The sequence below is a fragment of the Fusarium verticillioides genome, chromosome 1, assembly GCF_000149555.1.
Source record: "Fusarium verticillioides 7600 chromosome 1, whole genome shotgun sequence".
Lineage (NCBI taxonomy): Eukaryota > Fungi > Ascomycota > Sordariomycetes > Hypocreales > Nectriaceae > Fusarium > Fusarium verticillioides.
In genome coordinates, this window is record NC_031675.1 from 3,150,547 (window position 1) to 3,173,956 (window position 23,410).

The window sequence follows — 23,410 nt, forward strand, 5'->3', positions numbered from 1 at the left end:
ACTTTTGCCTATTTTTCCTCCTGGGATTGCATTTTACCTTTCTGCCTCTGATTGTGTCCTTGTCTTTTTTCCTTCTTGTTGAGATTACAATCTTCGGAAGTTCTGGACGATCGCCGGATGGCAGCTTGTCCGAAGGATTTGGAACTTACACTGAAGCATACCCCCTGTAAGTATGTAACCGCAGCCAAGCTCCCCAAAGAAATGCCTAATTGCCCCACTTCATGGAGCAGCTCCAAAGTCCAAACAAGTGTGCGCCTGACCAAAAGCTGAGGCACTGGTTGCTAGAAGGAAGCCTAGCTCGGAAGGTGGAGAATGAGGGGTCCTGCCATGTGCTCCATCCAGCTTCCTGTAGTTACGCTTCGGCTCTAACTACCTTACCTAGAGGCATCCATCTATTGTTGAACTCCAAGTATTCGAAGACGCTGACCCGACAACATCGCCAAACAACAATATTTTTGTGGCAGTTGATCAGCGACCTGTTATCGACAAGCCCTAAACTTTATCGACCTTATTGACGTCGACGACCACCGCTCTACGAAGACCCACGATACAGCTTTACCTTCCGCCTCGTAGAGTAGCGAATGGGCACCATCTTGTCTTACACAAGTCAACCTTTCGCCTTGGACCCGATTCTCCAAAACAGCTACCTCGCCGTCGAACCCTCAGAAGCTTTGCATGTCTCCGCCGGAGCAGTCCACAACTTCATCTAGCCAGCCGGTCTTAGACGAGACGCTGTCTAACAAGTCCAATGTCGAGTTGATGTCTGCTCAGGACCCTGCGGCAGGGACGCCTGAAACCTCCGATAATCATAGTCATGGATCGAGCTCCAGGGAAAAAGCCGGAAAGGAGGACAGTTTGATCGATCTCGGTGATCAGGCAGCTGACGTCCCATCACACGATCATAAGGCTGATGCTGCTGAGCAAGGTCCCTCAGGAAAGCTTAAGGAAAAGCAAGCCGCCGATGATTATCAAGCTCCTAGCGGTTACTTGAACACTCATGCCTCAACAGCAGGCAAAATCAACCCTATTGCACTACCCTCGTCGAACGATGCTACTACACAATACCTCACCGCCGAACCATCCACTTATGTTGACCCCACGCCTGCGACCCCAATAACCTCTCAGCCACCTTCGCGGACCCCTTCAAATGCTGCGCGTTCCCATGTCTCTGGAGACTCTACCCCTCCCAAATCAGACGCAGAGTTTGATGAGAGACGATATGTAAGTGAAGATGAGCACGAAGGCGCTTCACAGTCCGAAATTCAGAGCATCATGGAGCAGTTTAGCGAGTTTGGTGGTGGTCCCGGCGAAGAAGAAGTCATGAGTCCCAGACTGGAGATTGCCTCTCCGATGCTGGGTCATCCTGTTCAACATCCTCCTCGAAAGTCTAGTCTGGAACCTCTTGTGCCTACACTCTCTGGTCAGATGCAGGGCCTACACATCTCCACGGGTTCCCCTCCAGCTGAGACCCCAAACAACACTGGTGCCGAGGATCTGGGGCCACCTGTCCCACCCAAGGATGGTGTCCATGGAACACCTCCACGTCCTAAAATAGAGCGGAACATGAGCGTTGCTTCTCCAAACTCGCCAGCGCAATCGCACCGGCCTCCTCCTCCTGAGCCAGAGCCCGAGCCCACTCAACCATTCGATTTCCACCGGTTTCTTGAGCAATTGCGAAACAAGAAGGCAGATCCTGTGGCAAGGTACCTCAAGTCTTTCCTCTCAGAGTTTGGCAAACGGCAATGGATGGTGCATGAGCAAGTCAAGATTATAGGGGACTTCCTGGCCTTTATTGCCAACAAGATGGCACAATGTGAGGTCTGGAGGGATGTATCCGACGCGGAGTTCGATAATGCTCGTGAGGGGATGGAAAAGCTAGTCATGAACAGACTGTATACTCAGACATTTTCACCTGCTATTCAAGCGCCCAAACCGATCCCTGGGGCGAAGCCGAAGCGCAAGGGCGGCGATATACCTCTTGGCCCCGGTAGGCGAGGTCAACACCAAGAGGATGTTGAGAGAGATGACATTGTTAGACAGAAGATGAGCATTTATGGCTGGGTGAGGGAAGAACATTTGGACATTCCGCCAGTCGGTGATAGTGGACGCCGGTTTTTGAAACTAGCCCAGCAAGGTCAGTCCAAGATTACAGACTGTCGGTATTTACTAACTTGATCCAGAGCTGCTGAAAATAAAATCCTACAGAGCACCGCGAGACAAGATCATCTGTGTGTTGAACTGTTGCAAGGTGATCTTTGGTAAGACAACTGAAAATTTACAGTTGCACAGTCATATTGACGACTGACAGGTTTATTAAAACATAACAAGTCTGATTCCTCAGCTGACTCCTTCATGCCCCTACTTATCTATGTTGTACTGCAATCAAATCCAGAGCACCTAGTGTCTAATGTGCAATACATCTTACGCTTCAGGAATCAGGAAAAGCTCGGGGGTGAAGCAGGCTACTACTTGTCCTCGTTGGTATGTTAATTTGCTCTGGAAGTAGTCACAGCCTAACACATTATAGATGGGTGCTGTTCAATTCATTGAAAATATGGATAGAACTACTCTAACGATTACTGATGAGGAGTTTGAGAAGCATGTGGAAGAGGCAGTTTCAGCAATTGCTGAAAAGCATGCTCAATCACCTCCAGCCACCCAACAGCCAGTGTTCAACGAGAAGTCTGGGCCTCTTCCCGGAGAAACTTCTGCTCGTCCTTCTCTTGACGGACCACGCACTTCAACTTCGAATGACGAGTATACGGGTGACGAGAAAGCTGCCATCACTGGTCTTCTCAAGACCATACAAAAACCTCTTTCCAGCATTGGGAGAATGTTCTCTGACGACCCGGGCCCTTCTATGGATCCCGGGCCCAGTAGTGCGCCTCGGACACCAGCGCCACCGGAGCGTCTCAGCCGTGAGGAGCCTCGCGAACATCAACAAGTACCTTCAAAACATGCATTATCTGCTGAGGAGGCTGCCGCACGGCAGGCGAGCGCCGAAGCAGCCGAGGCTCAGCGACTTTCCCGTGCAGAGCATGCAAATGTTGTCGAAACATTAGCAGGCATGTTCCCGGACTTGGACAAGGATGTTATAAGTGATGTCGTTTATGAGAAGGAGGGCAGGTAAGTGATACTCAAATCGATGTCTTTTGGGCTGAAGCTGACGTGTTTCTATAGGGTCGGCCTGGCTGTTGATGCGTGTCTCGCTCTTTCAACATAATGCGTCTGGGGGGTAGATAATTGTTGGAGCCAAGAAGCTGCCTATGCTCCTTTTAATTGGCTTTGAAGCATCGCGGTGCGATTTCAGGTTATGACAACCGCCATGGTTTCCACTGGCAGCAGGATAGAACAGAAATACCATCATTTTTTTCTTTCAATGAGGTCCGGGGTCCCACCGCGTGCTGTTACAGATGTTGATGATCTCGCTGAGCTTAAAAGGATCAGCACCGAGCGTTATGCATACCACGTTGCAGCCGCAGTGACACCTTATCTCAGATCTCGTCGATCACATTTCCAAGCATCTGGCAAACTCAATATTCCCGGTAGAATTTCAGTGCCTGTAAGATCTGCACGAATAGTTCCTGCACTCCGTACCAGAGCTAAGTCACCTAATTCCGGCCTTTACTTCGTTTACATTTCGAAAAGGCCTCACCAATGAGTTATTTTTGAGCTCGTTGGTTGCATTCCATGAGATAATTGCTTGTCTATGCAGCTCATTATCTTATAGGCTCAAATGCCTGCCTTTTTTAGTTCAGACGATCCTTCATCCCAACATGGCAGAACGCACAGCCTAATATTAACGGCATTGACTCAGGCCGTATCAACTTTCTCACGTACAACTTAGGTGATCCTTGCATTTGAGTCACATCATCGATTCACTGAACCTCCAGCGCTTATAAGAAGATAGATCCCCTCAAAGCCTCTCAAGCTACTCCTTAGGAATCGGCTTTCTAGGACACACTTCACCAATCATGCCTCGAAAGCTAGTAACAGTCCGCCACGTCTCAGCTATAACAGCCATCCCGCAGGCAGACCGTATTGCAGCTGCCACTGTGGACGGTTGGACGTGCTTCGTTCCCATCAACGTCTTTAAAGATGGGGATCTCGCTTCTACCGGCCACGGACCCGCGATTTGCTCCTTGGTGCCGAATATCATCGGGCCGGGCGGCCCCACTTCCGCGCCGGATATCCGGGTTCAGACTATTCAGATTCGGGGGGGTGTTGTCGCAGAGGCTTCTATTGCCTTTGGCCGATTTTCCTGAAATAGTTGCTAAATTGGAAGATATTCCATTAGACAAGCTACGGGACATCTCGTTTGAGGACATTCTCAACGTAAGGAAATTCGAGAAGCCCGGCATGCCACTTCAACAGACTTTGACATCAGACACACCTTTGCCTGAATATTTTGACTTTATACCACGAACAAACCAGGAGCGCGTGCAGAACCTCGCAGATGTTTTCAGTGAGCACGGTACTGAGATATTTGAGGAGTCGACCAAGATGGACGGCTCATCCATGACAGTCTTTTACCTCAACGACGCCAACCCTCTCATCAGCACAGTCCCTAGCGAGACGATACATAACGGCGTGGCAGTTTGCTCGCGGAATCGTATTCTAGTAAAGAATCATCCCCGAAGCCCGCCTCTCTTTTACGCCACCGCACGAGCACTCAACCTCCATGAGATATTACCCAAGATTGGGCGTAACATAGCTCTACAGGGTGAACTTTGCGGGTCGAGCATAGACTAATTTCGGAGGATTTCCTAAGGGAACACATTGTTTTTTTTTTTTTTCTCTTCGCAGTGTATGATATCGATGAGCAGCGATAACTACCACCACGGGAGGTGTAGGAAACGTGGGCACCACTACTGGGTATCAAGCACGTGCCTGTACATGGGTACCGGCCTTTGAACGAGATGGGTTCCCATATCACAGATCTAGTTAACCGAGCGGAAGGAAAGGGAATAAATGGGCGGAAGAGAGAGGGCATTGTGTTCAAGCGCGAGGATGGGCAGTTCAGCTTCAAGGCGATATCCAACTCTTACCTGCTCACACATGGAGAGTAGTGAAAGATGAAGGGGGGGCGTCGTTATGTTGCATCGAATTTACGAAGGATACAATTGAGAGTGCTGTTTGCATAGTTAAAAGGTTCTATTGACAAAAATGAATGATTTGATGCGTTTCCGTAGTAAACAAAGTCTTTCGCTGTAAACCTCGAGTACTTCTGTACTCCGTCTCCAAATTTAAGTGAGAGATACCCAGGCCTTGATGGCCTTTTCTCATACAAGTAGCCAAAGATCGTATCGAATAGATAAGAGCCAGATGGGCTTAGCTGTACAAGCATATCCAAATATGCTAGGTAACCCACATTATGGACAGTGAGACTCAGCTGTTGCCAGCTATTCCTCAAAACCCTCTATAACCGCCTCCATTTCCATACCCATATGTTTGTTGCTTGTTGAGAGGGCTGTAGCCGGTATCCCCAGAGTCGTATCTTCCCATACCCACTGGACTTGGGTCTCGGTTGGTCCACGCTACAGGTGCCGCGTTGTCCATCAGATACTGAGAGTCGTTGTTGTGGTCCATGTTGGTGAGGTTCCGTTGCATAGGGGGGCTCGAAGACAGGTAGTTCGGTGGTGGTTGTTGATATCCTGACTCAGCGTCCCTGTATTGGTCAGGGGACATGGATCGACCCGAGCCCTTTTCTTGAGGAGCAGGCATGGCGAACATGGAGATGTTGTTGTTGTCCTTGCGATCAAGGAGCAGAGAATTTCGGGCATCCAGAGGTGTAAGGGTGTCCATATCACGCTTGGCTTTCTCTGTAAGATATGTCAGTATATACTGGAGTAGCTTATGGTTCTCAAATTAACTTACCCATCTCCTTTCTTCGCTTGCGGTGTGGGTTCTCCTTGACGAGAACATTGATCGCGTTCCAAATGATGAGGATAACCAAGAGTCCAGTCAGAGCAGACTGGACTGCGATGAGGACTACACCAGCGATTGTCTTGCTGTCCTGAGGGATCTTGAGCTCATGGACAAAGACGAGAATGAGAGCAACAGACAGGACGCGAACAGTCTGAATGGCGATACCAATGATGTTGCTAGACTTTCGCTCGAAGGGTCGAGTCCAGACGAGGAGACACAAGAAAATGGACTCAACGACAAGCTGAGCAATGGTCTGAGCCAGGCCATTGCCATCGCCGACAGCGAGAGTGCAGCCCTTGGCAAAGAGATAGACAATGGTGGGAATGAAGATCCACCAGTAGTCTTTCTTATAGGACTCATAGAAGAGAGAGTACTTGACCCAATACTCCTTGTCGTTGTACAAGGCATCAGCGTTGCCCTCAGTGCTCTTCAGTTTCTTGACTGTGCTGAAGATTTTCCAAGTAAACCAACCAAGAATACCTGTAAAGATTGCGAGCGTGACGCCAGCTAATAGCTGTGCGGCCCATGAGTCACCCACTGTGAACTGAAACACACAATACAAGACCCAGATACCGTAGAGGACGAGAATTAGGTGGGTGATGGTTCGGGCAATGGATCCCCAGTAATGCTCACGGAAGCCAGCTAAAGATTGCGGAAAGCTGCCAAACAGAGCCCAGAATTCGAGGATGGCCTTGACAAGAAGAATACTGACAATGATGGTCGCGATGATGATGGCGACAATGAGCAGAACCATCATGAAAGTGTTAGACTTGGGAACACTATACTGCTGAACGTAGGCCGAAATTCCAGCAACCGAGAGGGTCTGGTTCTTGAGGCTTTGCCCACCCTCACTCTCCGACGCATCCCCCACTGAGGTCTCAACGCCGCGGATGGCCAGGTTGGCCAAGGACTCGAATGTGCTGAAAGCGCGCTTAACTTTATACGAGTGATCCTCGGGAGGGCTGGTAGAGTTATCAGAGAAGACCAGGGTGGCATTTTTGAGCACGTCGAAGCTGTCGTTGGCGAGATCACCTCCAGTCATGTTACGGAAGTTATCGATAGACTTCTGTAGTGACTCCCATGGGATGATACCGGCTGAGAAGCCAAAGTTCTTGGCAAAGCTGCGGTACACAGGGGGGTAGTCGACTGAAAGCATGCCGTTCATGGCCATACCCTGAAACCATCCCAGAGTCTCGGCAAAGCTTGGACTAGGAGCACCGCCATGTCCAGCAGCTGCACTACCACTAAGGGCGGACGAAGCTGCGGATGCACCAGAGACGAGAAGGGCGGCGCCAACAACACCGACGGAAAGATAAGTGACTGCGGGAACCGAGGCGGTCTTTCCATTGCCGACCTGAGCCTGGAAACACGCAACCTGCTCATCGGGATTGTCGACTGACACGAGTCGGAGAGTCGCTTGAGCTGAGATATCAGGGACCTGGAAAGCAATGGAAGGAACTTTGTTGGCCCACTCCGAGTCTATCTTTTGACTTCCAGCGGCAGCGAAATGCTTATCGGGGAGAGGGCAGAGTTGTGGGATGGGAGTGTCTTTGCTGCAGGGGTTGATCGAGTTCTCGTAGACCTTGCGGCCATATGCGTTGACTTCGAGGATGGCTGAGACATTTCGCTGCTTGTCACTGGTACCCGCAACATCGAATGTGACAGTCTGTTTGTCGTTGTCGTAACTAATGTCCAGCTTGTCAATGCTGATACCGGGCTCCGAACCGCAGTCAGCAACACCAGATGTCTTAAGAATGTTGTCACCAAGGACCCCGGTGACGAGGGTCGCGGCCGTTACAGCCACCTTCCAGGCACTCCAGTTGGAGTGAAAGCGGGTCATGTTGAGTGTATGTCGTGTAAGATAATACTACAGAAATACGGGAAATTCGTGGCTCGTTCCGGATTGATCGAGGAATCAGCTTGAGGAAGTTTCTGTCGTGAATAGATATGTCGATATATCCAAAGAAGGATGGGATATAGAGTAGGAAAGGTCGAGGAATAGTTGGAATTCGTTTGACGGAACAAGACTTTAAGGAATGGTATCAAGAGGGGACGAATGAAATATGAGGATGGAAAAGCAATATGGAAAGAGAGCAATGAATGTCCGAGATCAAAAAGATATCTCAAAGGTGTCGGCAAAGCAGTGCAAGCACGCGCACAGAAGTAGGCCGAGGATCAACCTGGAAAGAAGAGAAGATAAGGGGCAACGAATTGCCTGAAAACCCGTGAATGTCCAACGTGCCGGCGTTAAAGTCGTTCGAGGGTGTTTTGTATCGTGAGACCAGAGTCTTTTTGAGGTCGTCGTCGAGTCTAATTTTGGTGGTTGCGTGTAGTTGGTTTAGTGTTTTGGTGTCTATGTGACGCTGAAATGAGAGGCTAGTAGTCGACAATGCCGCAAAGGAAGCAGCATGTCCTTGTACGGACGGCAAAATCAGATAGTCGAACAAAACAATAGAGAGTGTAAGAGAGTTGGAAAGAAAAAACAAAGACGCTTCTTGTTTATTCGAGATTATAATGCAACAAACAAAGAGATATGAGACGATGAGAGTAGGAAGAGGGAGAAGAGAGAAGGAATAGATTCAAAGTCAACAGGGAGACGAGTACAGTAAAAGGCAAAGATGCGAGCCGAAAAAAGAGGAGAAAGCTCCAAGAGGAGAAAGGATGAACGAGACGAGCAAGGAAGCCAAGGAGACGCAAGGTTTGGAGTGGAAGAGAAGGGGGTGTGAGGTTGAAGCAACGCCCTGGATCACAGCTTCCAAGATGGTATTGGGGGAGAAAGTGCTCTACAGAGCCTCACGCCAGGAGTCTCCCCAACTCTTTAGCGTCCAGGGTCCCCTCCAAAGCCCCCAAATCACAATCCCCAGTAGGCAATTTGAATCATCCATGAGACGGATCCCATCCACTTCCTCTTCCATCGAACCATACACCGAAAAGAAGTTGAGCCCCTGAGACCGCCAATGCCAGGGGCCAGGAGTACTTTAGTGGTTCGTCGAACAGCTTATCCAATCACGGACAATTAACGGAGGCCAAGCCTGTTGCTGCAGGGGTTTCCCTCGCGGGTGGCTGACCAGTCTCGGGCCAAGCTAACGTCAACCCCAGCTTCTTCTGAAACCAGCCAGTTGAGGTCGAAAAACTTGGTTGAGAACTGGTTCGGTAGAGCTTGGTTTGTGTTTGTACGGAAATGCATATGTATGAATATGTATCCATCGTGTGTCTGGAAGCAAATCGTATAATGAAGAGTTTTCACGGCTCTTGATGCTGTTGTTGGGACTCGATTATTTGAGGATGATGAGCTGGGAACTAATAATAGAGTTATAACTACCTCCATAGAGACTACCTTACTTAAAATATCTCCACCGTTATCAGCCTCTTACATACATACACAGACGGACCACGGATACAGAACACAAATACTACTGTTGATCGATTAACACCTCCCGCTGTCTCGCTACTCAGCAGACAAAGATCGATCACTTACTAGTCTCGAGCCAATATTTGCATAACCAATAACCACAGTGAACCCTTTGATTCTTCTGGCTAGGATTCGTCATAAACCATCTCATATCATGACTGTCCAAGCTTCATACCCTCACTATGCACAAGTGCGTACGGATACAGGGTGCAAGGTACAGCCAGCGTTCTACGAACATTAACAATCCATCGCTTCGCCCTTCATCCGCTCAATTCTGCAGGTGTGACTTTCCACACAAATCACGTCTCAGAGCGTCCCGTGGCTAAGGGACACTACGTTTTATGTATCGACTAGCACATGACCCAAAACTCAATCGTCTCGTAAAATGTCATCACTAACTCAGGTCACACAAAGCGGCAAGTTCATGTACGGATACACAATCTCGAATTCATGATCGTCGTCACTAATTCACAAGTTCAAAGACGGTGCCCTCTAGCAGGAAGCATTGACCTCAATCTTCTCCTCCATGGATCTTTGATGAACCGCCAATATATCCGTAGGCTCCCCAGCGCAATCACCGCCAAGTTATTACATTTCTATACCATAGATAGAAACAGCTTCCTATGATCTAACAAGCCTAATCCATCGTTTTCCTGCCGAGCCTAGAACGTTCACGCGACCAGGCCATTGCAAATCTCGGTAATCCGAGTATCCCAGCTACTAGCATTGAATCCCTGACGACGGCAATTGCTTCCCATGAAGCGGCGCAATAAATTAAATTAAGAGAGAAACAAAAAGATAAGGGAATCAAGCTCACGAAGGAACAACACGGAGCGGTAAATTGTATTCTGAAATCCTTCTCGACCCATTACCGTGGAAATGAGAAGCGTCGTGATTTTAATACCATCAATCTCAAACACTTAGTGCTACAATACACGATATTCCTCTACTGGGCTCGACTAACTATAATTCAAGATTCTCCACATCATTCATGTGCTGGCCCTTGATCCTCCAAGCCACGTTCCTCGGCACCCTGCACTCTTTTTTGAATCCAAAAGCTTAGCTTTGCACTCGCTCCACCTTTTACCCTGCTAAATGCGGACCTACCAGACCCAGGGACTCGTAAGCATTTTGCTCACGGGAAGGGCGGCCTCCGCTGAGCCTCCATCTTGACCAAGAAAGATGCATATATTTGGTATATTTAGAAATGCCAAGTTGCAGATCAGAGAGTCTAGAAAGACCATTTGCATTCATAAGTGTTGTATCCAGACGCCGCGTGCTGTTCCAATCCCTTCCTCCCTTCTGTAGTCCATCTCATAATACCGCAATATCGGTGACTCCAATTCAGGACACCCATCCTTCAACACAACACCGTTACCAAACAGCAGGCCCTACCTGGTCTATTCCCTCAAGAAGAACAAAAAAAGAAAGAAACAAGGCTATCGCCTACAAAACAAATTCATCGCCGTAAGAATCATCATGGTATCCAAAAACACATTTTCTCTCCTCCCCTTTTCATTCATAATTGAAGAAGATAGTATGCCGTGTATGTGGCTTCGAGAACACGAAGCGCCTTCATAAATAGGAATAGTTATCCAAGCGGCCGGTACAGTGGCCGTTCTTACTGATATCCAGCCATGCGTCTATCACCCCACATACCATTCCCAGTGTTGGCATTCAAATTTGGAGAGTGGGAGTAAGGAGACATGGATCCTTGTCCACTGAAAGGACTCCCATTTCCGCTCGAAGGGTCTGTAATCCCGTCATACACAATCGGTCCCATTTGTCCCATGGGCATTCCATGGCTTTGGAGCCCGAGTGGGTTCATCTGATTATATGTCTCCAGTCCATTATTGGGCAGCATAAAGACATTTTGCTGGTAGCCAGCACTGCTCGCAGTCATTTCCTGCATGGGTGCAGTATTAAAGCTCTGGTTGTTCATCGGATGCATTCCCATCTCTGCATGTGCCGAGGGGAAGTTGTGGGTAGCGTTACTGGCGTTGGTATACTGGTCAGTATAGAACCCTTGCTGCTGCTGCTGCTGTTGGTGGTGGTGGTGGTTGTAGACCTCCGTTGGCATCACAGGATACGCCATTTGGTTCTGGTTGTGATTCTGATAGATCTGTGGAGTTGCCTGCGGAATCTGTTGGTGTTGTCCTCCCACGGGATATTGCGTTGGCATATTAGTCTGAATAGGCGTGGTCAATATGTTGCGTGGCGGGGGGTCCTGTACAGGGCTAATGACAGTGTCTGCGCTGAGCTCACTGGCTTTTGCATCTACCAGTCGGAGTACGGGCAATGATATTTGCTCCATATGCTTGGCCAGATGGACAGTCAATTTCTTCCATGTCGGGAACGTCTTTCCACAGAAACGGCACGGCTCATCGTGTGGCTTCTTCGTAGTCTCATGGTGACATTGTTCAACCTTTTGCCATGTCGGCTCAGAGCCGCCCGCCTTCTTGACGGCAGCTTTGCTCTTGACCTTTGGCTCAGGGTACTTATGCTCTCGAACAAGATGCTGGAGAAAATTATCACGACGATAACACTGGTGATGACAGGCTTCAACATCGCAAGTCCACCACTCAAGCTGCCGATGTCCTTCGTTTTCGTGTCTTACCCAATCGGCTTTGCGTTTGAACATCTTTGGCCCGGGGCATTTGTCCCAAGTGCAAGTAAAAGGCTGAACATCTTCATGGACATGCTTAGTCCAGTCAGATGGTTTCATGAACTTCTTGGCAGCAAAGCAAAGTCGGCACTCAAACTCAGCTGGAAGGTGAGATGTTGGAGGCATTGGGATGTCTTGAGGAAAGCTCTCGGTATTGATAGCACCTTCAGCTGGAGATCCATCATCATCATCGTTCGGGGACGAAAGAGGATCTAGCTCTCGTACGTTCTTATTTTGGTCCAACAAGGTAGCAGAGCCGCCTCTAGAAACGCACATTATTCCAGAATTGCATGCAGCACCAAGGCCGATATGAGTAACCTTGTTCTTCAGTAAGTATTTGTATCGCTGAACCTGGTGGTATGCGATGCGGTCAACCAGAAAGGTGTTGGTAGTCGCCAAGCCAGGATTCAGGTCAATGATGTGTTGCTGGAAGCCTTCGAGATTGGGGGTGACGTTGTCAATAACGTTGGGGTTCGTTCTCATATCAGCTTCTTCACTGAAATCGTCATCATCGTCATCTTCCTCATCCAAGTCGGCGTTTTTGGTTTTGGCTAGGGCTGCTACAGGTGGGCCTCCCGTCTCACGCTTCCACATCGATACGAGAGTGGGATGGCTTTCTGTCTGCATGCCAGCTGGGGTCGGTTTAGGGAGCTCGGATTTACTTCGGGGGCGGCGTATCGACTTTTTCACAGAAAGGCCACTAAAGGGGCTCTTGGGTGATGATATAGAGCCGCCAGGGGTACCGCTGCCACTAACAGAGCCGCTTCGAGCATGCGTAGTTCCAATGGATGCAATATTGCTCCCCATGGAAGCAATCGCTGTGTTGATAGAAGGCATGGGCTTCTTGCCCCAGCTACCTATGCGGTTTGGTGGTGCGAGGTGAGAGACGCTGTCTCCTCGCTTGGAAATACTATCACGCTTCGAGTCTTGGCTCCCTCTACCTTCACTGCTTGGTAGGCTCTCCTCATCGTTACCACTGCTGAGAGTACGCTTGAGACGAGACGCGCTGGGTCGCCGCACCAATCCTCGAAGATCTCTTAGGAGACTCCCCGGTTTGCTCGACCTGCTCTCTCGACTGCTTGAGAGCTTCTTCAGAATGCCGCCACTGGTGCCGTCGGCCATATCAAGATCGAAGACACTGGGGAGACTTCGCCGACGGGTTCCCCACGTTGCTGCTCTCGACAGAATGGAATCAGTATCACGACACATCCTCTCGAATCTCTCCATGGCAGCAGCTGATGACTCAGGTTGGTTTCTTCCAGGCTCTCCACGGCTGATAGAAGGAAACATAGGTGCGTCCGCCCAGTTACGGTTAGCGGCGATGATGTCGCGGTCTTGTTGGCTCATTTCGCCCTGGTCACGATAGTAGGTCTGACCGGGGACGAACTTATTCTCAGTCTCCTGGCCAAAGGGAATCACATGATCCTGTGGATCATCTCGTCGGTTGTCCAGTTCGTTGATTTGGTCTCGTGAGTTGTCGTCTGGCCTCACTGAGAGGTCGTTCATCTTATCGGCCAGCCAGTCACCCACGATTTCTTTACGTTCATCGTCATCTCGACGAGTGGCGAGCTCATTGATACTTGGCACTTCGTCGGAGGGGCGGTTGTTGGGGTCAAGACCAGATTGGCCTGTTAATGTGTTCTGCTGCCATCTGCCAGTAGAGTCACGGGCAGATGAGTTGACTCCGGAAGATATCAGATCTCCGGCAGATTCAAAACCTCCGCGGACTGTGGCGGGGCTGTCTTCAAGACTGCGCTCAACGGAGGTATGAACAAGAGTCTCATCATGATTGCCCCACATGGAGACAGTAACACGAGGGCTCGTCATGGTAGCGATACCTGGTGCAAGGCCGTCCTCACTAGATCGGCAGCTGCTACTGTGACTTGGTGTCAACTCAGACATTTGTGTGTTAATTGGGTGCGGGTTGAATCGTTTTTGAATCTCTTGGGGTGAGATACAGTTGGGGAGTTCTGATGGCGCAGAACCTTTGATAGCGTATGAGAGATCACCCTGGGGGGGTGTAGCATGGACAGATGCGGTCTGCTCGGGCGTCAATGGATATGTGCCAGAGTCCACGTCTTTATCTGGCATAAGGCCAGGAGTAAAGGACTGGTCCAGTCCGTTCAAGTCCTGTTCTAGGAAGTTGGGTGCACCTCCATCAGCATTGAAGTCGGCACCAAAGAAAGGGTCGTCGTCCAAATCGCTGAAGTCACTGGCCTGGTAGTGGCTTAAGCTTGAGGTGGAATCGGGGGTCTCGAGGTAGTTGATCGGGGAGAGTGAGTCGCTATCCACACGCGACAGCGTGGTAGGAAGTTGATTCGAGTTGAAGGCTGAGGTTGGTGCTTGCTGGTTCGAGGGAGGGAAGGGTTGATTATCCTTGTCATGAAGACTGGAAGGTGGTACATCAAATGTCGAAGCCATGGTTGCGATCAAGTGCAGGGAGGAGCTGAAGTATATATGCAACAGGTGGACCTTGACTGGGCGAGCTCCCGGAGTCAAATCACAGGCTAGCGAACATAGCCCTCGCGGTGATACAGCAATGAAGTGAAGTGGATCGGCTCAAGTGCAGACTGCAGAGGAACGAGCTATCGGAGCTGCAGAAGAAATGCCGCTGAGATCCCAGGGGTCGCGACTTACGCCTCATGAACAGGGAAAACAGAGTCTACCGGGAGATTTGAGAATAAGAAGCGAAGGATTGCAGTGTAGTATCCCTTGATCAAGAATTGTGAAAGAGAAGAGAGAGGAGGGGAAGAGAGGGCTGAAGTTGGAACGCGGCGTTGCGCGCGAAAGCGGATCAAAGAGCGCTTAGGGGTGCCTGCTTAGTACTGCAGCTAAAAAAGCACAGTACCTATGCCGGATGCTATAGTTAGACCAGGGTATCGAATGCGACAAGCAACAGGTCCAGTTCAGGTATCGAATGCGACAGATGTAAGATCGGCGTAGAATTGTGGTGTGCGGATCGAAGCAGCACTGAAGTGGTCAACTGTCTGTCCAGGACACGAGCGACGGAGTATTCGCGCTTCGCTGATTAGATGCAAGGTGTACAAGGCGTGCTACTGTAAGCTGTTGGTAGGTAAGGTACCTAGTGATATGATCGCGGGAGGGGCTCGCAATTGAAATGGAAACAAAGTACGGATACAAGCAAGTTGGCGGCCGTCCAGGGACAGGTCAAAGTGCAGCTAAAAGGCAGACCGGAGGGCAGACAAGAAGAGATTGTGGCAGAACCAAACAGAAGTGAGGCTTGATCAGTCAGAGCCGGCGTCTTGGTCAAGGAAAATCCAGACGAAGGCGGTAAGATCGTACGGTAGTTGGTACAATAGATAGATACATGTAGGGTCGAGAACAGAACGAGGGGCGTTTTATGCGCAGGCGTGACATACAGTACAGCCTGGACCTGGTTCCTAGTCCCCCAGTCTCTTTAATCTAGCGCTTGTGTGATGCATTTGTTGGAGGAGGTGGTGGAGTACTCGGAGGAGCGCCCAGCTGCAGGGTTGTGGATGGAGACTCGTTCGCCAATAGGCGGGCCGTCGGGGAAACGGTTATGATGTTTATGGATTTTGGTATTATCTGTTGCTGCGATACTTGAGCCGAGCACTGGCATGCACTACAGGATACTGGTATTGCTCTATCGTGCTATGCATACCCATCCTTCTTGACGAGGCATTCTTGAATCTCAATGAGGGGGGAGGGGGGCTCTGTTACCAAGGCGCATTCACCAAGCCCCACGCCCCATTATGAACCCTGGTTCCAGCTCGTCCATCGCTTGGCCATTCAGGAACTTGAAGACAAGTCTCAAGGCATTTTCCTATTTCTGGGTTTGCATTTCGAGTATATTGTGTGTGTGATGGGTATTGCGGAGCTGCCGGTCGTTGTTCGACTTCGAAGAGGCACAACGGTTGACTTGATTGCAAACTGTCTCTTCGTGTCCTGTCGCACCAACGACTCTGACCAGCCCTGTAGGGTTTCCCCGATGTCACTGCCGATCTGAGACTTGTCTCAGCGACAAGACACAAGTTTCCGTATAAACAGCCTTGCGCCTTGCTTGTTGCCCGACCCTCCTGGATTCCAGGCATCCATTTCGAAAAATTGAGCTGGCATGCTTCAGTTCTTCCTGTACAATGTTAGTTGTTCCACTTTGTCTCAAGGCTGAGACCAAAAGTCGCTACAAAACACAGCCTCCCGGGTGCTGTGCATGCATGAGCCTGTCAGGGCCTGACAAATGTTGGAGGATCACAGATCACCGTCGATGCATTGCATATGGTTGGTTGATACAGGGTGGATCCTACCAGTTGTCTGGCAGTTAATTCCGCTTTATTTACCCTGGGTTCCGTAGACGCATACTCGAGACAACGTGAGGGTATAGGTTACAGTGGTAAGGGATACCTAAACTGGGTGATTCTTTTAATATGAGGGATACATACTTGACTGACATATATAATATATATAGCACTACCGGATAATATTTCAATTATAAATATAACCTCTTCCCGATATCTTAAAAGTTGATTCCTACCTCTAAATAATACAAGACTATAGTAGAATATTCTAACCCCTGCAGCCACGCCCGATAGACTGACTGGCCGGTTAGAGTTTAATAAATGTGAGCGTTACGCCCACCTAACATTGTGACATTATCGTAGTCTCGTCTTGGTGGTGGATCGCATAGGCTGGGCATCCTTTTAAGGCTGAAAGCAACAGCCTAGAGCAAACCCGGCAATAATGAGACCCTTTGACCCAGATGTGACGTCAGAGTATTGGAAACATACATAATTGTCTCCCAGTGTTCCTGGCGGAAGTCTCGTAGGGCCAGCTCCCTGTGACGGCGAATCTGCTGGACAAGACAGGGCTTTTGAAGGTGCTTGAAGAGGTGACTTCGGGAGAGGAAGAGTGCCGGCAGTCTCTTTTTCATACCTGATATACCTAGCCTCACAGAGCAAGAACATATCCGACCTTAACATAATGCATTAAAACAAATTTAGTAAAAGGTCTCCTAAGCTTATACTAAGTTACCTAAGTCTTTTTGTCACTTAGGATCAAGGTCCTAAGTTTTCTTTTCCTCCCCTAGATGACCAGGAGAAAAAGAGCCTTCGTTGATCAAGTCGATTACAGACAAACCTGTGCGTTGGTTCAGGTTTACTTCCCACGACTTCACAAAGGAAACCATCCATTTGTACTAGTCGATTTGATGGGCTGACGAACCTGTGCCCCACCTTGCCTTTAAGTCTTTGATCACGGCTGCGAGCCTGGCACCTTCGACCCGTTGATTCGGTGTTCAGCCGATTAGACTAGAATAAACTCAGCAAAAGTATCCTAAACTTACCTACTACTTATCTAATGCTAAAGGTACCTAAATTTGCCTAAATCTTGTTGCCATTTAGGATCTATAGGGGAAGTTTAGACCAGTTCTCGCTTAGTCACCCACCTCGAGGCCCCACATTTCAGTCAACAACCTTTCCTTCACTGTGCGATGCTTTTTTTTTTTCCTGGTGGTTTTTTTTTGGAAAAGGTACGACATCTAAATCATCATGGCTCATGATTTAATATTTTCCGATTCCCCAACCCGCGAGCAACGTAAACATCAAGCTCGTGAGTTTGATTTGCTAGGGAGTGAAGATCCGGCCGAAAGCAACCCAGCAGCAGCTCGCATTGTCCTTGCTTTGCTCGCGCCTGATGTATCTGAGACCGTCCTTCAACAGCAGCTAGATCGCCGAATCCTGCGCGCTCTCGCTAGTGGCCGCCATGCCTCGCGCCTTGGATTCAGCTTAGTACTCACCAATATCCTCAAAGCGCTCTTTGGAGAAGCAAATCTTGCACAGACTAGATTCCCCAACCTTGGTTTTGGTGAAATCCTTCAGTTACTTACCAAGAACACCAAAGCCAGCGGCGGCAGCATTTCTGGGCAGGAAGAGAGGGACATCTTGTTTGGCCGTCTGTTCGGACTTTTCGCTTTCATTGAATCCGGAATTCTGTTCGCCAATATCACAAGATGGCACCTGGTCCTTCGGCTCATTCTGGACCTATCTGGCAAAAAGCCGTGGATGCAGCCGTTATGTGGGCATCACATCCTTGCCGCCTTGAAACAGATGAACTCGCAGCAAGCACTGGACACTTTGAGTAAACTCGATGAAGCGAATGTAGCAAAGACACCGGAGGGGGTCGCAGTCTGGATCTTTGCGCAGACTAGATTTCCCGGTCTCAAGGTCAAGCATTGGCAGGTACCCTTTGACAAGACCACGATTGGTGAGCTCGTTGCCATTCTGCGAGAAAGCTTAAAAGATTCTGGTCTGGACGACATGGAGCCTAGCCAGCAGATCAAGCTTGCTGGCTGGAATCCTATACTGCACCCGGCCTGGAGTGTTATCTTGGAGTACTTTGTCATTGCGGGAGAAAGTGGACTCGAAGTGTTCAAGCGCTTCTGGACTCGTGTTGTAGATGGTGAGTCGCATGAAACACCTTTGCATAGTGGCTGCTGACATTTGTTAGACTCACTTTTCTCGCAACGTGCCACGGATGGCCAGAAATTCAGAGGGTTTCTAGTGTTCCAAAAGATGCTCCAAGGCTTTGTTGATCTTAGTGATCATATTGAAGCCCTCTTCAGCAAAAACTTCATGTCCTGCCTCATGAATCAAGTTTCACGAAGGGAGAGATATTTGTACAGAGCGGCGACCAAGACTCTTGCAGTGATCGAGTCGATGACCTCAAATCACAAACAGACACTTATTCCTATTCTCAAGTGCCTCCTAGGCAAGAACGGAGTCTATAACTTTGACGAAAGAACAAACACCAAGACTATACACAAACTTTTGAAGAATACATCCGAATCCACTGGCAAAACCATAAGCAAGATCATCCGAAAACCCCTCGACACGATTGCTCAGGTAGGCAAGGGCGAGGCTTCAGCCATACTCCGAGCCCACGTTCGTTATCTGTCAGAAGTTGGCAGTATGTGCAGCTCACCTGAGAACGTGCCGTTCCCAGAGAAAACCTTTTCTAGTGTCTCGCTAGAGCTCGCCCGACTGGCATACTACCAAAACACAGGCATTCCCGCAGATATCCTAACGGAGACTGTTCGTGAGATGTACCGGACTTCTCTTGCATCGGTGTTGGCTAAGGCCAGCGGAAGGATAGAGAGTTGCGATTCCGTATGCCATGTCGTATCTTCCTTGGATATCGGCTCGATGGTTTTGTCCGAAGAGCTTAAAACGGCTGTCCAGCAGGCGCTATCCAGGATGGAGAAGCTGCGCAAGCACAGCAAGTCGGATGACACGAACAAAGGTCTTTTTGGAAGTATCGCTTTGTTGCATGCTGTAGCTGTCTTGCGGGTCTATAACGCGGAGCCTGATGCTATGGAAGACCTCGAGTTACTTAGTCAACATTCTGGTGATTGGAAGGAGGGCAAGTTCGCAAATGGCGATGGTGACACATCCGTGGCTCTCATCGAAATGTTGTTATCAATGGTCGTGCAGCCTTCATCTCTTATGAGACAAGTTACGCAGCAAGTGTTTGGGGCCTTCACACCACACATCTCTGCTGCAGGATTGGAGCTGTTGACCGGTCCCCTCACATCTGGCGAGAATACCAAGGGCCAAAAAGAACTGTTCAGCAATGGGGACGATGAGATGGAGGTCGATGAGGATGAGGACGAAGAAGGAACAGATGCTGATGAGGAGTATGACTCGGATATCGAGATTGATTCCGATGTCGAGTTCATTGATATCAAGGACATGAACGATGAAAGTGGAGAAGAAGAAGAAGAAGAAGACGACGAGGACGAAGATGAAGACGAAGGTGGACCAAAAAGCAAAGGCGAATTCGACAGACCTGAGGACCTGGATAACGAACTCGAGAAGATCCTCAACAGCCATCGACTCGACAAGGACGCTGATGCCGCGTCATCAGAGTCCGAGGGTGATATGTCTGACTCCGAAATGTTCGCCATCGACGAGCAGCTCGCAGCAACTATCAAGCCACGCATTCAAGACCCCTCGAACAGCTCCAAGAAGATAAAGAAGAAGGCTAAGCAATCAGTCCTCAATTTCAAGAACCGGATTCTTGATTTGCTCGACATCTACGTTCGCAATGAGCGCTGCAACGCACTATCATTTTCACTCCTCTTACCCCTGCTTGACTGTATGCGAGCAACCAGCACCAAATCCCTAGCTGACCGTGCGAGCAAGGTCATTTCTAATTATCGAAAGTACCAGAAAAAGGCCATTTCTAACTTCCGAAAGAGTCAAAGACAGGCCACCAATGATTCCCAAGAGGTGCAGATTCTCGAGCCTGATGTCATGCTAGACTTATTACGCGAGATTCATAAGGCTGCCGGTCAGAACGACTCGCATGCGTACGCAAAAGCGGCCAGTTCGGCGAGTCTCATCGTGGTGTCGGCCCTTATCGCTGCGGACAAGACGAGAATGGATGACATAGTTGTTATTTATGCCAAAACGCAGGCGAACTGCTACTCTCAGGGGACGAAGTTGCAGTCGTCTTTCCTCGATGAGTGGCAAGACTGGTACCGAAATGCATTGCAACAAGCTCGGAACTGATACCCTAATATAGACATAATTCTCCCATAGATGGCATGAATTGAGACCAGTCATCCTAACTTTGATCCTAAATGGCAAAAAGGCTTAGGTAACTTAGTATAAGTTTAGGATTCCTTTGCTGTGTTTAGGATACCTTAGATATGCTTATTTTGGTACCTTATCTCAGGGCTTGATGGTTTCTGGCTCCCTGAGGGCCTGAGAGTAATTCGAATGCCTGCAGATGAGCTATTAAATTCTATGAGCTCGTCATCGTGATAGTACAGGTGCCTTGATTTTTCTTAGCATAACTCGTCTAATCCTCCATCTTGTCATCCTCTGCATCCTCGTCTTCGTCGTCGTCATCATCATCCTCGTCCTCGGCCTTTGCTAATCGTTCAGCCTCTTCCCGTAGCTCCTTTGGCACCTCAACATGTCGTCCCTTGGTAGGACCGTCAGGCCCACTGATCCAGGTCATCTCCAACTCGAAATCCTTGTCCTTGTTGTCCTTCTGCGCAATGTAGATGATGCGCGCAGCCTGCTTCACAGCTTCCTCTAGAGTAATGTTACCAGCAGGTAGGTCAAGCTTCTCCAACTCGGCCTTGGCAGCCTGTCGACCCTTGCCTGTAGCCGCTCCGTAGTAACCCCAGTACATACCGCTGGGCTCGATCATGTAAAGAAAAGGACCGCCGTGCTTGCCCTCGACTTTGCCACCAGCGCCAACCTTGGGCCCTGAGCCAACCTCTCCATCGACAGGGGTCTCCTCGGGAGTATCGTAGCCGCCCACGATAGCGGTGATGCCAAATGGTCGAACTGAACCGTACATGGTGTAGGCTTGAAGGTAGCCACCCATGCGGCTGGCAAGATCGGATGTGGGGATGGGGGTCTTGAAGTTCTGTCGCCAGCTCTGGGCCTCGTCGCGAGCGCGGTCAACGAAGTGACGTCCATCAGGGACCATACCAGAAGATACCTGGCGAGATTAGTACAAGCTCATCCTAGCCGTGGCAGGTAGGTCTACGTACAGCTCCGACATGGCTATCGATAGTTGCAATACGCTTGTTGGCACCGGGTTTTAGGAGCTTGGATGAAACGACCTTCTCGATAGCTAGGACGACACCATCCTTAGCTCGGATACCGATTGAGGTGCCGCCATTCTCTACTGCCTTGACTGCGTATTCGACCTGGAAGTTGCGTCCATCAGGAGAGAAGATGGAGTTGAGCAAATCATAGCCCGTGCCTATCGATGTCTAGAGGGTGAAAGACAAGCTAGGTCAGCACTTGAAGCTGTCTCTCAATGACGACAATCAGGCTTGAGCGAGTGGAGGGGTTAGCTTACCATGATGTCCGAATTTGAATCTGATCAAGTATAATAGCGTGATGCGAAAGGCAAGAGAAGATGGGGTGAGAATTGGTGAGGTGGAGGGGAGCTGTGTTGTCGAGATGTTTGCGACGGTGTCGACTTGGAGCTTCCTTCACCCAGGCAGCCTGGAGCTGCGTGTTGCAGTTGAGGTATGGTACCTATCTGCAAGGCTGGAGAACTGATGCCTGAGGTGTGAATATCTCGCGCCACAACTAAGCGCCACGCTTCTTACGCCACATTCAGCTCAGCCTTGGGAGCTGGGGTGAAAGCGGGAGTGGCGGATCTATCTAGCTCTTCCCGAGTGCATCGATCTCCCCTGCAGGAGGAGACCTTTCATGGATCTGGACAGCTAGAGTCTAGAACTGCACATCAGACATCCATGGATTGCATGCAGTGGACCAGCTAGGGGAAGAAAGAAAACTCAGGACTTCGATCCTACACGATCAAAAGAGTTAGGTAACTTGGTGTAAGTTGATGAGTACCTGTTGCTAAGTTTAATTTTACACCCTGTATCAAGGTTTGACGTTTTCTTGCTCCCCGAGGGCACCAGGTCTTGGGACTGGATCGACATAACATGATGTTTTTTTTTTCACGACATTCCTCTAGTACAAGTCATATATAGGTACCTTAGGTACCTATCACTCGTGGATATTTTTTAATACCTCATAGTGTCTGTCCCCCGCAACTTTGACGCTTTGAAAGACTAAGGGAGAAAGTGAGACCAGGCTAATATCGAGACTCAAGTTACCTACGCACGCCGTCAAGTCTGCAGGTCTCTTGCCAAGACAGGTAAGAGCTTATAGCGTCAACAGTTGAGGACCAAAAATACCACTATAACACCTTGGGGGCATAGGCATGACTGTTTCGTCGTTGGCGGTGAGTCTCATGTTCGTTGGAACCTAAGGGAGCTGAATACGGTAGTGAAAGATCCGTAGAATTTCCATCTCGTGCTACCTACCTAGGTAGGTATATTTTGATTCACAGTATGATATGCACGACCCAGAATGACTGAGAACGTGGCGAAACTGAGTGAGCCACGTCAAAGGAGATGATTCGAAAACGGAATGCAGATGGAACAGACGGCCATGTCGGCGTTAATAAGCTAGAGCATAAGGACAGTAATTAGTGTGTTACGCTCGCCTTGTGGCACAGGCTTATTGGGTAGCACAAGGTCAATAAGACCAGGGTTTGAAGCTCTTGGAGTTGGAAGAGTGCAGTGCAAATCCTTCTGTGAAGGCGTGAATGAGGCCAGTGAATGGGGGGTATCGGTCCCTCGACAGAGTATAGACATCTGGGAGCAATATTACCTGGGAGCGAAGATGAACAGACAAATGATGCACTAAAAGCCGTAAGTTTAGTGCTTGGAGGTGAATGGAAGTGGATGCTGTCATAAAGCCCATCATGTGCCTCTGTTAGTTGGATCTCCACTGCGTCATGGCCTGAGGAGGGTGCCTGAGCAAATGAATTGGCCCGGTGTGTGTCCCACGTTTCATGAGGGTAGGTAGGTGCCTACCCCTCCATGT

The 23,410-nt window shown here is 49.4% G+C and overlaps 7 protein-coding genes across 7 annotated transcripts; 3 read left to right on the forward strand and 4 right to left on the reverse strand.

Moving 5' to 3' along the window:
* Positions 1–315: 315 nt before the first annotated feature.
* FVEG_01027 (hypothetical protein) lies at positions 316–3,529 on the forward strand. The gene is made up of 5 exons (XM_018887796.1): positions 316–2,134; positions 2,181–2,258; positions 2,309–2,481; positions 2,528–3,126; positions 3,181–3,529. The coding sequence occupies exons 1-5, from the start codon at positions 676–678 to the stop codon at positions 3,221–3,223; spliced, it is 2,352 nt and encodes a 783-aa protein (XP_018743598.1). The 5' UTR covers positions 316–675; the 3' UTR covers positions 3,224–3,529.
* A 445-nt stretch (positions 3,530–3,974) lies between these two features.
* On the forward strand, positions 3,975–4,752 carry FVEG_01026 (hypothetical protein; the record flags this gene model as incomplete). Its single annotated transcript, XM_018887795.1, has 2 exons — positions 3,975–4,221; positions 4,271–4,752. 2 exons carry the CDS (start codon positions 3,975–3,977, stop codon positions 4,750–4,752), a joined length of 729 nt encoding a protein of 242 aa, XP_018743597.1.
* Positions 4,753–5,080: 328 nt separating this feature from the next.
* On the reverse strand, positions 5,081–8,865 carry FVEG_01025 (hypothetical protein). Its single transcript, XM_018887794.1, has 2 exons — positions 5,878–8,865; positions 5,081–5,822 (listed from the first exon to the last, which is right to left on the reverse strand). The coding sequence occupies exons 1-2, from the start codon at positions 7,766–7,768 to the stop codon at positions 5,410–5,412; spliced, it is 2,304 nt and encodes a 767-aa protein (XP_018743596.1). The 5' UTR covers positions 7,769–8,865; the 3' UTR covers positions 5,081–5,409.
* Positions 8,866–10,141: 1,276 nt separating this feature from the next.
* Positions 10,142–15,388, reverse strand: FVEG_01024 (hypothetical protein). Its single transcript, XM_018887793.1, has 2 exons — positions 15,088–15,388; positions 10,142–15,024 (listed from the first exon to the last, which is right to left on the reverse strand). The coding sequence occupies exon 2, from the start codon at positions 14,424–14,426 to the stop codon at positions 10,962–10,964; it is 3,465 nt and encodes a 1,154-aa protein (XP_018743595.1). The 5' UTR covers positions 14,427–15,024; positions 15,088–15,388; the 3' UTR covers positions 10,142–10,961.
* A 158-nt stretch (positions 15,389–15,546) lies between these two features.
* Positions 15,547–16,208, reverse strand: FVEG_14763 (hypothetical protein). Its single transcript, XM_018903750.1, has one exon. It carries the CDS (start codon positions 16,076–16,078, stop codon positions 15,704–15,706), a length of 375 nt encoding a protein of 124 aa, XP_018743594.1. The 5' UTR covers positions 16,079–16,208; the 3' UTR covers positions 15,547–15,703.
* Positions 16,209–17,506: 1,298 nt separating this feature from the next.
* On the forward strand, positions 17,507–20,854 carry FVEG_01023 (hypothetical protein). The gene is made up of 2 exons (XM_018887792.1): positions 17,507–18,440; positions 18,489–20,854. Exons 1-2 carry the CDS (start codon positions 17,531–17,533, stop codon positions 20,549–20,551), a joined length of 2,973 nt encoding a protein of 990 aa, XP_018743593.1. The 5' UTR covers positions 17,507–17,530; the 3' UTR covers positions 20,552–20,854.
* On the reverse strand, positions 20,496–22,166 carry FVEG_01022 (20S proteasome subunit alpha 7). The gene is made up of 3 exons (XM_018887791.1): positions 21,864–22,166; positions 21,550–21,774; positions 20,496–21,497 (listed from the first exon to the last, which is right to left on the reverse strand). The coding sequence occupies exons 1-3, from the start codon at positions 21,864–21,866 to the stop codon at positions 20,844–20,846; spliced, it is 882 nt and encodes a 293-aa protein (XP_018743592.1). The 5' UTR covers positions 21,867–22,166; the 3' UTR covers positions 20,496–20,843.
* Between the last annotated feature and the right edge of the window lie 1,244 nt (positions 22,167–23,410).

Excerpts from the sequence above, each read along its gene's own strand:
- FVEG_01022 (XM_018887791.1), bottom strand. Across the intron at positions 21,498-21,549 it reads TCGATAGCCATGTCGGAGCT|GTATCTTCTGGTATGGTCCC; the intron begins GTACGTAGACCT and ends TAATCTCGCCAG.
- FVEG_01023 (XM_018887792.1), top strand. The coding sequence starts at position 17,531 with ATGGCTCATGATTTAATATTTTCCGATTCCCCAACCCGCGAGCAACGT. Across the intron at positions 18,441-18,488 it reads CTGGACTCGTGTTGTAGATG|ACTCACTTTTCTCGCAACGT; the intron begins GTGAGTCGCATG and ends GACATTTGTTAG.
- FVEG_01024 (XM_018887793.1), bottom strand. The coding sequence starts at position 14,426 with ATGGCTTCGACATTTGATGTACCACCTTCCAGTCTTCATGACAAGGAT.
- FVEG_01025 (XM_018887794.1), bottom strand. The coding sequence starts at position 7,768 with ATGACCCGCTTTCACTCCAACTGGAGTGCCTGGAAGGTGGCTGTAACG. Across the intron at positions 5,823-5,877 it reads CAAGCGAAGAAAGGAGATGG|AGAAAGCCAAGCGTGATATG; the intron begins GTAAGTTAATTT and ends CATATCTTACAG.
- FVEG_14763 (XM_018903750.1), bottom strand. The coding sequence starts at position 16,078 with ATGCCTGGAATCCAGGAGGGTCGGGCAACAAGCAAGGCGCAAGGCTGT.
- FVEG_01027 (XM_018887796.1), top strand. The coding sequence starts at position 676 with ATGTCTCCGCCGGAGCAGTCCACAACTTCATCTAGCCAGCCGGTCTTA. Across the intron at positions 2,135-2,180 it reads TTTGAAACTAGCCCAGCAAG|AGCTGCTGAAAATAAAATCC; the intron begins GTCAGTCCAAGA and ends AACTTGATCCAG. Across the intron at positions 3,127-3,180 it reads GTTTATGAGAAGGAGGGCAG|GGTCGGCCTGGCTGTTGATG; the intron begins GTAAGTGATACT and ends GTGTTTCTATAG.